At 34.1% G+C, this 17,373-nt stretch overlaps 2 protein-coding genes across 2 annotated transcripts; both read right to left on the bottom strand.

Moving 5' to 3' along the window:
• Nucleotides 1-1,750: 1,750 nt before the first annotated feature.
• LOC21405899 (probable RNA helicase SDE3) lies at nt 1,751-6,054 on the bottom strand. The gene is made up of 5 exons (XM_010105323.2): nt 5,876-6,054; nt 4,967-5,558; nt 4,629-4,794; nt 3,859-4,080; nt 1,751-2,930 (listed from the first exon to the last, which is right to left on the bottom strand). The coding sequence occupies exons 2-5, from the start codon at nt 5,542-5,544 to the stop codon at nt 1,965-1,967; spliced, it is 1,932 nt and encodes a 643-aa protein (XP_010103625.1). The 5' UTR covers nt 5,545-5,558; nt 5,876-6,054; the 3' UTR covers nt 1,751-1,964.
• Nucleotides 6,055-13,033: 6,979 nt separating this feature from the next.
• On the bottom strand, nt 13,034-16,891 carry LOC21405898 (protein N-lysine methyltransferase METTL21A). The gene is made up of 5 exons (XM_024170250.1): nt 16,589-16,891; nt 15,582-15,724; nt 15,016-15,200; nt 13,545-13,658; nt 13,034-13,469 (listed from the first exon to the last, which is right to left on the bottom strand). The coding sequence occupies exons 1-5, from the start codon at nt 16,880-16,882 to the stop codon at nt 13,321-13,323; spliced, it is 885 nt and encodes a 294-aa protein (XP_024026018.1). The 5' UTR covers nt 16,883-16,891; the 3' UTR covers nt 13,034-13,320.
• Nucleotides 16,892-17,373: the final 482 nt, after the last annotated feature.

Here is a 17,373-nt window from a genome sequence, read left to right as displayed (position 1 = left end):
TGTAACTTGAATTTAAATTTTTTCGGAGTTTTGTTGTAAAAAAACAACCCTTAAGAAGTCCAATAAAATATCGGAACCAGCATGTCACTTTTGGAGAAATGAATATTTTTTGGCCATGTAATTATTTTGACGTGGGCCTCTACCCTTCACATCAACGTTCCTTAACTGTAATTCAGTCAACTTCTAATGTAAATTGATTGAGAAGAAAACATGAAAAATCTCAACTATAGATTAAATTAATATGTTTTAGGGAATCTGTACGGTGAGCAAGCTATTATGCTCAACTAGAAAGAATTTTTGGTTTTGATTATTGGATTAGTTTTTAACAGTTAGATATCCACATTAAAAATATAGAGCACGCGTTATAAAATTGCTCATACTGCAGATCAAACTCTTAAAAAACTAAGCTAATAGTTAAAACACAATTCCTACCATGCTCCATTTTAATCTTAATCCCTGATTTTTTTTTTTCACCAACAAAAGCCTCGCAATTAGTAGCAGTGCAATAAAGAAAAGCTTAGAGAGACTTATCAATATAATAAATAAATAAATAAATAAAGTTTGGAGAGGTTCCCATCAACACTAGCAGCACCGCCACCCTCCTCGTTGGCATTCCACCCTCAAGGTGGCTCCATCGTGGCACGAGTCTTGTCACGGCCTGTTCGTTAAGCCCATCCCTTGGCATAACAGACCCCAAACACGTTGAGCCTAGCATCTAGCTATGAACACCCTTTATTGAACAATATTGTTGACGGTGAAAATTTGTCTACTCAGAATCTACCTGACCATAGATCACTCACGCTTAGAACAGTGAATACAAATTGAGGAAAAGTAAATCAACACGAGAATTTATAAAGGTTCGGCTGGTGTAATGCTTACGTTCTCTTTGGAGCTCTAGGATATTTAATATTTCCCTTAAAGAATACAAAATGACCTAGGATTCTCTTCAGTATAATTTAATTCGCAAGTCCTAGATGAAGCGTGTATGCCTTTATAGTCCTAGAGGTCGGGACTTGTTATTTCCTCAGCCATGGTGCAATAAAATATATTTCGTTTTTTACAAAGATTTTGACAATGAATTGAAAGTAAACTTGAATGTTTTGATAACTCTGCAAATTAACTATGTGACATTGAACTTGAATCATAAAGTCAAGTGTGATAATACCTGGACCACAAGGGTAATTGTTGCATTGTATAAAACATGGATCACAGGGATTAAGAGTGGTGCTGTATATAGACATCTATCATTAAGCTTAAATGTGGTACTAGTACACACACACACACACACACACACACACACACATATATATATATATATATACACACACAAACATATATATATATATATCACATAATATTGCCGTACATGTAAAGAACCATTGGTGTGGCAACATGGATTTGTAGGTAGCTGTCATATGGGAGGCATTCTCAAATAACAGTGCTCTTACTATTAACCTGCTCTCACTTAGAGGCAATACAGGCTTCAGTCACCAAATTATGAAAATACATGTGAAGCAGTGAATATTACTGTGAATTTGACCGACTCCATTGGAACGGTGTAGGCAAATAGACTAACACTTCGTTCATTTTACTGATATGAATTTAGAATTCGAGTTTTACTACAGTAAAAAACTCTCAGAAACAGTCATATATAACTCGAATTAACAAACTAAACAGGTTCTTATAATAAGGTGTCCGAGCCCCCAATATAACAATAAATAAATAAATATCCTCTAAGCAAACTCATATAGAAGAAATTATTTAGTTTGTCTATTTGCTCCCATTTAATCCAAGAAAATTCAAGGTTTGAGATCATGAAATCAGCAAACTTCCTTTACATGCATTGTTTAACTGGCAGAGTCAAGCACTGGACACCGCATAGAGCAAGGATGAACAAACAAAATGCCAAATAAAAAATAGCAAACCATAATATCAGCATAGTAATTACGCAAGATTCAAGAGAATCACAAAAGACAGGCCTCTCGATTCAAGTCCAACTGAGTGATGAAACTCGGGCTGAGGCTATGATATGGACTAAACTTGCGCAGTCTCTCGAAATACGAGGTCTTCAATCCTTTTCTTCTACCAATGTCGGATCTTACCCAACCTGGAGAAGAACCCACTTCACCGGTTACAACAACAACTGTATTTTTATCAGCAAAGTTAGCCAAAGGCACCATTGCCTCTGGCTCAATGGCAAAAGAAGCATCCACCATGAATATATGGCTGAAGTGTCCAACGGGCAGGCCTTCATTGTGAAGACGAAAACAGCTCACGAAGGTTGAGAAGATCACCTTGAATTCACGAAGTGTCTCAAGTGGTGGACAGATGAAACACTCCTCTTCGTAAAGAGATGAGGAGAGGATGTCTGCAGGCACATCTTCTTTCTCTCTGAATGCAGCATTGGCTCGAAACATTTGCGACTTGGGAATTGTTTTCTTTAGACCTCGCATTAGGACATCACAAGCGCTGTTTGAATGAGAACAGATGAGAATTCGATAATGTGGGGAGGTTTTGAGGGTTTGTATCACTGCTTCTCGGATGACCACTCCGGTTCTCGATGGTACTCTTAAGTGTGATGCCGCTTTAGCTTCAGAGGCACACATTGGACCGGCTATGAGATAAGGCGGTGAGCTCTGAATGCTTGAAATCTGACGAACAGTCGAGGATATTTCTGCATCGAGTCTGCAAGTGGTTGAAGTGGGAGCTGGTGTGGTGATGCTACTATTCCGGGATACACAACTTGGAAAGAGGAAATTATCGAATAGAGAATCCGACACAGAATTGAGCGCTTGGTGGGCTCTTTTCAGAGAGACTCTGTTGAATGAGAAACTGATATCATATCTGCGACTCGGATAATGCTGAGAATGAAAGTCGTCATCGAACTTAACTAATAAAAGATTACTATTCACCACACGATGGATTATGCCCTGCGGGAGACGTTTAGGAAGATTGTAACATTAGCAATAGAGAGTATAAAGAGATAAAATGTCTAATTATTAACACATACAGGCTGATCTTTGATTTGTAATGCTAGTTAAGCATTTTTAGGGATTGAGATGCAAGAAGAATTTAGTCCAACTAAAAAGTGAATTTTGGAATTGTATTCTACATGCAAGATTGTTCGTGTAGTTCTCTTGCATTATGCTGCTATATAAATGACTCTATTTGATGACTGTATCAGATAATCCATTATGCGTCACCCATAGAGTAACAAGTTCATGGTTCTGTTTATTTACAACGATTTTGTTCAAAAATAATTGAACAAACACAATAGTCTTATGATTGAACCAATGCATAAAGTTGCAGACTCACATATGGATTGCGCTTGCTCACTAAGTACAAAAGAATTATTTTTGTGCAAATACTTGGCTACTCCCAGATACATAATAATTGTTCTCAAGCTGTATTTGTATAAAAAAATAAAAATAAAAAAATAAGAAAAACATATATTGAAAGCAAAATAATTACTGGTTGTGTGACATTCCATAAGTTCACTCATTGGACTCTCAAATTTGATGATCAAGTTGTTGCTGTATTGAATGGTGTGCCTATTTACTTAGCAGAAGCCATGATAATGTAGTTTGTAACACAAATGTATTGAACTTCATGGATTACCTTACCAAAATATGCTTAAATACAGACTCAAAGTTGTTTTTTTCTTTCATGGCTAAGTCGAAGATACGTTGTAAAGAACTATGTCATTTCTTTGAAACTTCAAATTAAAGAACGAAGGATTAGTTAAAAAAGCTAACCTTGTAATATAAAATCAGCAGTGCTTTTAAAATTCTCTTCATAAACACAATGATTTGCAGTTACCTACTCCAGTATATGGTAGCTCAAGTTGAGGCAGTTTACCTGAAAGGGTTCATCTTCACTACCCGAAGGTCGTGCATAAGCCAAATCCCTTGACAAAAGAAATGGTCGTCTCTCACGAATATCATCGATCTTGAATGCCACAAAGATCGTATCATCCTTCTCTTCATTTTGTTCGACACCTTTTCGCTTGTCTAATTTCTTATAGCCTGCTGCTTTATGCAACTCCAATGTCACATTCACGAGTTTATATTTGCTCCATTTCTAATTCAAACAAAAACTAAAATAAATAACTTTTGCATGTTAGAATTAAGTAGCACATTATTGATTAATAGACAGTGCCTCGTCTATTGAAAATTCGGCATAAATTATTGGTCATTGGAGAAAGCAAAAGGAAAAATAATAAAAACCATATCAAGTTATGTACATTACACAACAAATTGGTCCAAACAAGGATACAAAATACCTCTAAAATCATTTAATCAATCCTTTAACTTCATTTGAATTCGTCATCTGTTGTATCATAGTGATCTGATGTGTGTTTCTTTGGGTGTATTAAAGGTCGTCCATTACTGCGGTGGTGACACATTAATTTTCATCTTCAATGTCAGGTATTCAAAGCAATACGACATTTTTAATGCTTTTCAACCTAAATAATTCTCCACTAAAACAGGACAGACACTAATTAAACACCTAATATCTTTCACTGAATAACCAAGTCCAAGTGGAATTAGTAGCGACCCTAATTGTCCTTCAAGTGTACCTTTGAAGCAATACACTTGAGCAATAAAAAAGGGAAAACTAAAGCATACCTCATAATAGTATTCCTCAGCATATAACAGAATTGAAAAGAAATCCTTGTACGTAGAGGGAGAAACGGGCTTCTTCAGAACATCCGGTACAATATCTTTCTTGATCAATTCCTTGACATTATCAGGAATTAAATACAAAGGTAATGTATCTGTTGGGAATGATTTCCTAAAAACATGAGATGTAATAAATGATATTATTATTTATATAATAAAAGAGAAATTTCATTATTTATGTGTCTGTATTATTGAATACTTTATGAAATTTCATCGGTGCTATATACACGTTTCCGTATAGAAAATTATTTTCAAAACCCTCAACCAACAAATAATTTGCCTACCCTTGCTGATGTGACACCATTGTAAGAACGGGCTTCAGGATCGGACGCTGCTTCTGGGACGGCGAGTCAGATCGAGAAGAAGAAGGAGAATCCATCAAGGACTCAGGTGTCTTATACAAAGTTGAAGGCTTTACAGGCTTTGGTGGGGTTGGAGATGAACTAACAAAAGAAGATTGTGGTAGTTTAGATGAAGATGTTCGGGTTTGAGGGGATGATGCGGGTTGAGGTGGTCTAGAAGGTGAGGGTATTTGTGTCTGTGATCTTCGTAAAAGCGCGGAAAGCAGTTCAGCTCGTAGAACCTGCCTTGCTTCATTATCATTTTGCAATGATCTTTGACTCTGAATATGAGAAGATCTGTGATTCGCGGTATTATTGCGCGGAACCGAAGCGGGAGAAGGACTATGACTAACAACAATGGTGTAATCCGAATGAGAACTTGTTTTTCTGAAAAGGTTTCTGATGGTATGAGATAGGCTTGTCCTAGTATCACCTAAATCTACATCTACATAATAAGAATCATCAATCTCATCTTGGCAGCAGAGAAAACATCTCAGGAAACTAAGGCACGAAGGATCCATATGTGTTGTAATTGCTGCGATTCGAAAGAGAATGACAAAGAAAGAAAAGGGTTTTAGTCTCTTTTCATGTTTGTTTGGTTTCCAAGAAAATAACTAAGAAAGAGATCAGTTGGACAGAATTTCACAGAAATAGTAAAGTTAGCCCAATAATAAAATCTGACCCCCGTTTTCCCCTCTATATCTCAACATTAACACACATATAAACGAATAAATAAAGCAGAGAAATGATCTTTTAGTGAGAATGTGATAAAAAAATAAAAATAATCAGCAAAGAAAAAGCTGAAAAATAAACCGAAAATTGAGTAAAAAGAAGAACAGAAGTGGAAATCACCTGAACCCCAACAGTGGTGGGAATTTATGGATGATCCGATGAGCGATCAGTCAGAGGAAATGAATATAATAAAATAGATATAAGATTACGAGGATTCCAGGGTTTTTTTTTTTTTTTTTGGAAAATATAAGAGGATTCCAGTTTAGTTTTCCAGTTCCAACAAGGAAATGACAAATTCAAGCTCGTTTCGCTTGCAGTGCAGCAAAATATATCCATTTTACTTTGGCCAATCAGCGAATCGATTCCCCTTGCTCGTTATGGCCCCACTTTAAGGGTGAGACGACTTTTCGACAACTTTAATAATAAGATTCCGTTTACTTTATTAATTTAATATTAAAATTTAAATTTTGTTACAATAAAAAATTCTTAAAAATAATTATATTTAATTTTTTTATTATAATAAAAAGTATTCATATAAAGTTATATTTTAACTCAAATCAGTAAATTAAACAGGCACTAAAATTTACATTCTCATCCATGTGGCATGGCTGGAGTCGCATGCAATCTCACAAATAGTACCTCACGTTTAGCCTTAATTTCACTTTAGTTTTTAACTTTTTAAACATTAAACAGTTAGATCCCATTTATTTTACCGATTTGAATGTGAAATTTAAATTTTGATACAGTAAAAAACTCTTAAAAACAGTCACATTTAACTTTTTTACTACAATAAAAATCTCTCATATAAGTCACATCTCAACTTGAATTAAAAACTCGAATCAGCGAACTAAACGGACTCTTAGTCTATAAGTTTCTATTTCGTTTTAGTTTGGTCATTTTATTAGTTTGGTGTTAAATAATTGATGAAATCTGTAGAAATTATGGATTAAAATTGAAAACATAAAAGTTTAGGAACTAAAAAAATACAAAAAAATAATAATAATAAAAGTTAATTTTCACGGATAGACCTAAAATTCTAGTTATTTTTAATTTTTGACTCTAATTTACACATATTCTATCAAATTTAACGCCTAGTTGATGAAAATGACCGAAACTAAAACAAAATAAAATCTCATAGACCATTTGTACGATATTAAATAATCAATGACTAAAGTGAGATTGGGTGTAAATCTCACAACCATTTGTAAAATAAACCATAGATATTATGATTATAATCTATGATTCAAACATAAAGAGTGCACCAAAATTTAGGGTGAGATAAGATGTACGTAATTAAATGAAATTTTAAAAATAAAAACAATAAAAAAAGAGATTTTTATCGTCGGCAGGAAAAAAAACTACCAATATGTAGAGATGCAACAATGGGTCGGGGCTCGTGGGCCGCCCCAGGCCCATCCAGACACAGTGACGGACCCGGCCGGCACGGCCTGTCACTGTTCAAGGGACGACCCAGCCCATAAATATTGATGGGTTAGGCTGGGCCAACATATATCAGCCCATGAGCTGGGCCGGCCCGGCCCATGAAAAATCATGGGCCAGGCCAGGCTTGGGTCGGCCCGTCTAGGCCCATGATAGGCCAGCCCATCCCCGCCTGTCTAGGCCCATAATGGGCCGGTCCAGCCGAGCCCATCTAGGCCCATAATATCTTCATGTTTTTTTTTTCTTTTTTTAGTAATTTTGTAAACATCTTATGTATAATTATCCTAATTATACTTTTTTTCCTTACTAAAGTTTTGTCCCACTAGGTTTTCCTTAAAAAGGTTCTTATTTAATAAGGTAATCGTAAATAAAATATCCCTTTTCATATTTCCATTGACTCTTCAAACTTATATATTTGTTAACTTGTTTAAAAATTCAAAAATAAAAATTAAAAAATTAAAAATTACATGCTTAGGTGGGCTGACCCATCTAAACCCATGATGGGCCAAGATGGGCCTTGAGTGGGCACCACTCAAGGCCCATGGCACGGCCCATCTTGGCCCGCGGCATGGCCCAGCCTAGCCTACGTAAAAATGGATCGTGGTGTGGGCTGGACCAAGGTCATTCTTATACGGGCCGACCTGGCCCGGCCTACAAAATTTGTGGGCTGAATCGGCCCGGTCCGTAACCCGTGTGGGCCTAAGGAGAATGGGCCGGGCCGGCCCGTTCTTGCATCTCTACCAACATGTCTTTGTTTTATAACCTATCAGATATGTATAAAAATTTGTATGTTTCACACACTTTTTTCTTCACTCGATTTCTTGCGGCTCTTGAACTCTATGAATATTTGACTTAAAGTATACCAAGTTAATCCCATTTAAGATGAAAATGTCAACGTCCATAGGGTTATCGAGGTTTTGGTTTATAGATAATATCGACAAAAATACCAATGTCGATAGATATTCTGAAAAAAAATATATATATATTTGAAGAAAACCTTAAAATTTGCTGTAAAAGTGAACAAAATATTAAAATGATCAATATTATTTAATTTGAACTAATTTAATAAGAAAAATAATACATATTTTATGAGAATATGATAACTATGTCGCATAGTATAATAGGAAATTGTCATAAAAATATATATGGATTACGATTCCAATATGATTTTTCATACTCATTACAAAGAGGTATAATAATCTAATAGAGTATATAAAATTAATTACTAAACATAATAAAATACATACAAATTCCAATAGTTTTTAATATCGAAACTAGTTTTTAGAAGGTTGGAAAGCATTAAGTAGGTTCTAATTTTGATCTAAACAATGCATTTACTAAGATATTGCCCTTGAATGATTATTGAGGTAGTTGTTAGTGTCCCACATTGATGTTTCTTTATATGTTTCCACTATTAATCTATAAATTAGATATTGTTGGTTTATCCAATTTGATGAGTAGTTTTCATGGTTTTGTAATGACATTTTCTGCACTAATTTGTAGTGGAGGATACACTAATAGATCAAAGAAGTAATCTTATTTATGTACTTTTTAATTAGACCCTATTTGAGAAAACTAGAAGAACTTTGTTGAGTTACTAAGCTCATCAAAGTAAAATTTAAGGCCACATAATTCTTTTCAGTTTGTCTTCAAATAGTTTTAAATCTTTTATTTACTTCAATCATTTACTATAAATCTACTATTTATTTCATTCTTTTTTTTTTTTTCGGGCAGGTTGGCCTTTTTTCTTCTTGTCCAGGTCGACCGATTTTCTCTTTCGGTTTGCACAGTCCAAGCTCTGCAGCCTACTTTGAAAGCTCTATCCACATGTAACATGTTTAAGTGCTAAGAGGAAAGGAGATAAATACCTCTTAGAATATATGAGTTTTAGATTTTAACCCTTTACACTTAATTAATATCTTTTAGTAAAAGAATTATATTAATAAAAAAAATATTAATTAAGTAATTTTCCGAAGTACTAGTACTAAACTTTTACCATATCCCCACAGTGATGGATGACTTTTATGATGGCTAAAATTAACATTAAAAAAAAATGTTGCATTAGATCCTATCAAACATTTCTTTTAATTTCGTTATTTATTGTCAATTTTTTTTGCTCAAACTTATTTACTGTCAATTTGTCATTACTTATCTTTGAGTAAATCAAACTTGCAGATGCAAGCAGTTGTAGACTTGTAGTTAATTTAACATTCTCAATTAAAATTTTTACATTTGAAACTATATCATAATGAAGGACCAACAATTAAACTCCTTAAGTGACAAATAAACTTTATATAATAATTTTTCTTTTATTTTACTGGTTACGGAGTCTTTTTTTTTTTTTTTTTTGACGTGTATTATAGATTAAAACCTGGAATGAAATATGTTGACGGTCAAATTTTGCCAACAAAAAACCGACCGGGTTACCTCTTGCTTTTCCTTTGGATTACCGGCCGCGGATGTGATTAACGTATGTGGATTTGTTGAACATGTGTGTGTTTATATGTTAACTAAATCATACATAGACAAATGACACAAGGAGTTTTTATAGTGGTTCACTCTATGAAATGAGAGCTACATCCACTGTAATTTTGTATTTCTTTGTTGGAAGATCACAACTTACAATGATAATTCTTACTAAATCTGTTCTTTTCTAGTTATTTTTCGAACCCCTTCCTTACTGGGGTCTTCCTCTTTTTATAATGGGCTTCCTTCGCTTAGGGAGTTTCTTTCATAGGTAGAAGCACTCAAGTGCTCTCCTTTGGTAGGCCCAGACGTAGCCCACTAATCAGCATTGTTCACTCAGCCAATTAGTCTCCTATTACGGCTCTGAGCTTCTCCGTAATACTTTTCTGTCCCCTGTGTGGGGCGGTTTGAGAGCTTGCAATTAATGCATGCAGATGTCTTCCACTTAAGCACGCAACCCGTCATGTCTTCTAAAGAACGTTCCCCTCGTCGTCAGCGCGGCTTGGCCCAATCGTCCACTTTGGATCCTTCCTGCGGCCAAGGGATCTTCGTGCCTACGACGCGATCTGTCGATGCCATAAGGGATCGTCGTCCTGATTTGGGCTTCGCGCTGTCCAGCGGAATAAGAGGGGTCCGTAGACGTCGAGGGTTTTCTGATTGGTGGGGAGTGATCAGGGCCACGTGTCGCATTATCGTCTGTCCACGCGTCCGTCACATTTTTCCATACAGCAAAATATTCGATAAAGTTGAAATTTGTCGCTCTTATCAAACAAGTAAATGCGCGCAGCAAAAGGTAAATTGAATTTCATACTTTGAATGTTTTACATCTAAAGTTATGTCATAATAAGGGGCCAATAATTGAGTTCAAATAAGTGACAAATGAATCGACTTATAATATTTATTTTGTTTTTATTTGCCGGTTACTGGCTTTTTTTTTGTGTATTAAATTAAGACCTGGAATAAAAGTATTGTAAGAAATTGAAATTCTTCACTCTATAAATACCCAGGTCATGGTATTTTAATATAACGGTGATTTGAAATGGCAAGTCATTCTAAATGGATATATTTCTCGACCTTCAGTTTGTTCTTTGTAGTGAGCTTCTTTGATTCAGGTCAGTGTATTTTTGTTCATTTGTGCTTGATATATATCTTTGTGTGTGTGTGTGTATATATATATATATATATATTTTATGTATGTGTGTGTATCATGCCTAATAAATTAATGTGTGTGTATCTTGCCTAATAAATTAACACTACACGAAAATGTACGTCGAAGACATAAGGCCCGTTTAGTTCGTTGATTCGAGTTGAGATACGACTTTATGTGGGAGCTTTTTACTGTAGCAAAAAAGTTAAATATGACTGTTTCTGATAACTTTTTACTGTAGCAAAACTCAAATTCTAAACTCGAATCAGTAAAATGAACGGGAACTTAAGTAATATTGACATTGATCACTTTTATAGTACTAAGTTCATTAATTTGTAATATCCATTTATGATATTTGTATATAAAGTAACAAATGTCAATTCATGTGCAAGTACTTCTATTTGGATCATATTGGATTAGAAGTGGATGTATAAGTTAGAAATACAGATAGCGATAATTCCACACCCATTTTTAATATTGAAGTTTTAAATTTTAAACTCTCTCCAAGTTCAAGAAATAAATAAATTAGATGTATAAATGTCAAAATTTATGTCTAAAGGTTATAATAACTTGTCTAGTTTTTTTTTTTTTTTTTCCTTTTTTAACTTGTAGGGTTAATTAGGAAAAATTTCCCCCCTATTTTCACTGTTTTCCACAAATATCCTAACCTTTTGTTTTTGAAAATTACAATTAAAATACTGAATGAATTGACTCTCTTTGCAAATCCTTTCCCTATTAACGGCAAGATTGGAAAATAATAACAAATTTATCATTTTTATCATTTTTTGTAGACAACTTAGAAACCAAAAATATGGTGAATGTATCTGCTATATGGATTACACATAATATATAATTTTTCTACCAAACATTAATTTATGTAATGTTTATAAAATATATGAAAATCTAAGGTCATGTTCTTTTCGCTGATTTAAGTTTAGCTACAGTAAAAGCTCTTAAAAATAGCCACATTTAACTTTTTTACTACAGTAAAAAGCTCTCACACAACATCACATCTCAACTCGAATTAAAAACTTGAATTAACGAACCGAACGGGCCCTAAAAAATTACGCTAGTGATGAGTAAACTAGAAAATAATGTTACCAGCAAGTACTTTTTTTCTTTTTTTTTCTTTTGAACTTGGAGCAGAGAATTCGGAGTCACTTATTAACGTGAAGTTAGTCAATCAAATGTAAATATATATATATATATATTGCAATTTCTATACTATTTACTCCATATTTTACATTTAAATGGCGTTGGTTTATTGAAAACTTTGTTGAGGTTGAATTTGACTTTTTCATTTTAACTGTGGAATTGTAAAACTGGTTATTGACTATTGAGTTACCAGTCTTTAAATCACAGCTTATTGAAGTTAATCTTTACTTTTTGTTAACTCACACGATCACACCACGTTTGTGGTACAATCTTATTTCCATAAATATAACAGAGAAACTGCCTTTAACGCAGGTTTGGTCAGTTTTAGAAGAAAGAAAATACTATTTCAATGGAAAAATGAGACAAATATTAAATTTTTACCACTTATACTAATACTTTTTAGTTAAAAAACTATATTAATAAAAAAAATATTAATAAAAAATAATAATAATAATCTTAAAATAATGCAGTCAAATGGAGAGTTCATCAATTTTCTCTAATTTTTTTTTTCCAATTGTATTAGAGTTAGTAACAGCTATTAAAACAAAAAAGCTCAAAAAAAAAAAAAAAAAAAAAAAAAAAAAAAAAACAGAAAAAATAGCTAAACTTACTCTTAAAGTGCATGATTATGAATTTTCACCTCTTACTCTTGATTAATACCCTGTTAACTAATTTAGTCACTTCAACTAAAAAAGTATTAAACAAAAATAAATAATAAAAATTTAAACTCATGTACTTTAAAAGATATTTGTCATAATTTATCTAGAAACAACTTTGTATTAAATCGTACAGGCAAGAAATAACTTGAGTGTTTTTATTTTTTCCTGCTAGAAATAACTTTAGTTACAAATGAATTTATGATGCATTCTAGCCGTAGCAATCACCAATTCTTTTTATAATATCCCATAGTACTGAATACTGATGATGTATGCCTCAATATTCTTTACAGCTCATATATATATATATAGACACACACACACACACACACACACACAACAAAACAAAACAAAACAAAACAAAACAAAAAACAAAAAGTCTTTACAGCTACAAATTAGCAGAGTGCAGTCGTCTCAATGATATTTAAAGCCTGTCATCTACCACTATATTTTGCACAACGGCTTATATTTCAGCTAATTCCATTTCAACAATAAATCATAAGACTGAACAAACTATTCATTCGAACAAGGGAAAAACACGCAAAATATAATTTATACTTGAAGCTTGAGGCCGAATTTCAGCTTCTTCTTTCATCTTCTTCTTCTTTTTTTCTTTCTTTTTTTCTTTTTTTTAAGAAAGCAAAAGGCATTTCTTCCTTTATGTGTTGTGCTGGCATAGATATGCATTATTTGGTTCAAAATCATTCTCGTTTATTCAATAATGGTTTTTTTACCAGAACATATAGAACAACACGTCGACTACAATAGTCCGGATGCCACTGTGTTTGATCAACACGCCCAACCAGGAAATCCTTCATTGCCGCTTCTAGAAAGTATTCAAGGATAGTATCTGTTGCAGAAACAAGTATTTAAGAACAATGCGTAAAAAGAAAATAAGTTTCGGACACAAATAACAACCTTTTACCATTTCGAAGCTCTCCAGCCAAAAAGATTGTTGTTTCGCAGCCACAGAGTTGCTGAAGTGTCGCCAATAAATCTGCCACAGCTCCCTCGCTATAGACCACATCAGACCCTAAAACTTGAATCAAGTTTCCACAAGAAAAATGGTAATAACCATATCAGAAGTGGAAACCTTAAACCAAACCAGTAGGGCATAAACAGAAGGACGTATCAGAAGTGGAAACTGGAATCAATTGCTTCTGCTTATGCCCTACTGCTCCCTCGCTAAGCAGCAAGGCAAAAACAGAAGCAATTGTTTTTTCAAACAATTATTTGTGTGTCAAGCCATGGTTTCCACATACGAGATAAAATAAAATAAAAATTAATTAATTAATTAAAAAAAAACAAAAAAACAGAAGATGTAGTTTCTTAGAAAAGGACTGCTTTTCATCACCAACTGAATCCCGCAGATGGCTCTGTGGCAGAAAGAAGTTGTGATTGCATCAACAATGATAATAAAGACATTTTCTTCATAAATTAGTAATTACAAATGTTGCCAGTCCCACTTACCTACAAAGGATACTATATGCCTTTATGCGATCCTAAAGAATGTCATTTGAAATGTAAATGCTAAACTTGCTATCAAGCGTGATCATGAAAAGCCACTTGAGCTATTAAAGATAGCACAAGCCACAAGTGCCATGGGACACAAAAGGTCCAATAGTTTTCGGAACAAACCATTGGACATGGAGCTTACCTGAGCAGACTCACAATTTGACCTCTATTGTGTTTTTAAGCTTTACACTTTTCAGCTAACCTACCAAATAGGAACAAAAGCCCCAATTCTAATTCCAACATTAACTGTTTAAGTATGATTAATCTTAAATGGTAGCTAAAAGAAAGTAGACTTAGCAATGTATATCACATAAAAACCATGTATGCTAAACACATCTCTCATGTCTGTAGGACAAGAAAATAGTGAGAAACCACTCTTTCTTACAAATAAATAAATAAATAAAATATTGGAAAAGCAAGACTAGGGTTTGTTTGTGCATAACTAAATAATTTACTGACTCTAGAACATTGTCAAGTTACCAAAGCTCCAAAAGCTTAAGCAAGAATGAAACGAAGTCCTATAACAAGTAACCCATGTACGTCACACAAACAAACATGCTTTAAATAGTTATTCCAGGAGTGGGTCTTATCTCAAATGGACCAAATGGATTAAATGTGTAAATAGGATTTTCAAAAGCATGAAAAAATGAAGTTAAGTTCAATTACACTTTAACATAAGGCTTTAACCTATGAAAGTATGTCTTACTTTTACAAGATTTTTCTTATCCATTTTAAATTATCTAAATAAAGACGACATCTCATTTGGTATCGTTAATTGGCTCTGTATAAGGTCAATATTTGAGGTATAGTATGCAGAGGAAAAAATAGTACATGTTTCCAATATACAAAACAAAGTAATAAGAACACTTGTTAGTTGTTACCAAAATCAGGTCGTGGTTCAATCAGTTGCATATCAAGATCATCTCCCCAAGTCAGTTCCGTCACTGTTGCAGAACCCCTTACATTTTCATGACCAACATTGACTTCAACATTCTTTCTTAGTAATCTGAGTCTATCCGGAAGATCAGTGAGGATGACTTGACCGCCTAAAAGAGATGCAATGCAGCTGGAATAACAAAATGAATATCATATCCTTCAAGTGAGCCTGATAATTGGAAACCAATGAAATTATGGACTAACGAGAACTGCTTCAATTCAATCACTGTTTGAAAGCCATTACAGAATATAAGGGTAGCAGAACAGAAAAGGAAATAGATATCCACCGAAATAAACAACTAATTAATAAAGAGAATGCTATTAGCAAGGATCAGGTTAAAAGAACGATTGAACGTTTGGTTCGTGGATTCTGAATCATGATTCAGAACTATTATCGATTTACGTGTGTTTTTTTTTTAAGAAAACACTGTAACGAGCAACAAACCATGATCTGAACCATAGCACGAATCCACCAACCAAATGCACACGAAAGGACTGGTATCACCATTACCCAACTAATCCGCATCCAGAGCCCAACTCAACAATCTTCTTGCCTTGAAGATTAAGCATCCCTGAATCTACTGCATCCTCCAGAAACTTCCCCAAGACAACTCCACTGTCCCACACTACGGCACCAGTTACTCCAGGAGTGCTCTGTGATTCAGCAATTAAAATTATTAGAGAACCATAATAAAATTAGAGATAGATACTAATTAAATTATGAGCTTACCAAAAACAGTCTTTTATTTGTTTTGCTTTACAAACATCAGGATCATTTTCAACTACATGCATTGACCAATTCATAAAATAACCAGGAGAACTACACAGTTAACTAATTAAAATCTGATTGTGATGACTTATCTTCTTATACTGCCTAAAAAATTTAAGCAAAAAGCACTGTCAAATGGGCCTGTTAACAGCTTACGGGCATTCTTCTATATCTAAACTTTAGAGTCATTCTCAGTTTGCCCCCTAAACTTTAAAAACTCCTACTTTACATCATAAACTTTAAATTGTTCCCATTTAACCCTAATTTTTGTAATTTTTGTTAAAGTTAGAGAGAAAAAAAAGGGGTTTAAATGTGGCTAATGAGGTTTTTATCTATTTATTTTTAACAAAAATTTAAACAGAAAGATCAGGTGACTGCATTACTATCTGTTTTTAACATAAATTACAATAAAAGATTTAAGTGATAATAATTCAAATTTTAAGAGATAAAATGTGAGTTTTTAAAATTTAAGGACAAACTGATAATAATGACCCTAAAGTTCAGGGTAGAGTGATAATAATCCATTATTTTAAATGCAACTTACATTGGTTTTTATCATTGTCCCACCATCCCACTGGTAATTTACTAATTTCACATACTTTCCTACTTTTAAGTGCATTTAAAGATAAAATTATTGCTATGATTTCAACTCTCTTTCCTTTTTTTCCCCGTTCAAAACTAAAACTTGAAAACATAATGGTAAAAGAAAGAAGTATAAAAGAAAAAAGGAGTGGAATAGAATTATGTACCAGGGAAGAAGGGGACTGAAGAATGGAGAGCGAGTGGCCACAGGCGTCGAGAGAGAGACAAAGAGAGTGTTGAGAGACAAAGGCGTTGGGTTTGGAGAGAGTGGGTTGTTGGATTCCCCACAGCAGCATCGTCTCCTCAGCGGCGGCCGCGGTGGCGGCGGTGCCGAAATCCTCATCCTCCTCCTCCTCGTCATCGTCACCGTCACCGTCACCGTCACCTTTAAGAAGAAGCAATGACCTCACTGTTCCTCCGTAGGATCCCAATCTCACCATTCTATCACTCTCGTCGCTCATTTCTCTCTCTTTTTCTCTGCCGACTTCGCCAGCCATGACTGCTGGAGGAGTTACCTTTCGCTTTCGGGAGACAAAACAAAACTCGGTTTGTTTGGGGGGAGGGGGGGAAATTACAAGTAGTGCCTTTTGAGTCCCTGCACTTGCACTTGTAATTCTACAAAACACACAAGAGAATTTTAAAATTATAAAATTTTAAAATAAAATACTTAAGAATAATTAATTATAAATTAATTATAAATTACATAATATGATTATTTAAGTTTAATTTTAAATTTAAATTTTGAAACACACATGTGAAGGTGTTCACATAGTATGAGCTCACAGTAGTGTTGAAACTTTAGACGGGCCGCCCGCGACCACTGAAAAGTCTAAATTTTTATCCAATTACCGAGCCCAAATTGCCCGAAAATTCAGGCTGCCTAACCCGACCTGAATTTCCCCATGGACAGGCTTCGGGCAGCCTTTGACTGCCCATTGCCTGACCAAACTGC

Source organism: Morus notabilis, unplaced genomic scaffold (genome assembly GCF_000414095.1).
Source record: "Morus notabilis unplaced genomic scaffold, ASM41409v2 Scaffold437, whole genome shotgun sequence".
In the NCBI taxonomy this organism is placed as follows: domain Eukaryota; kingdom Viridiplantae; phylum Streptophyta; class Magnoliopsida; order Rosales; family Moraceae; genus Morus; species Morus notabilis.
The sequence above is the reverse complement of the archived record's forward strand: the minus strand, read 5'-3'. Positions and strand labels throughout refer to the sequence as shown.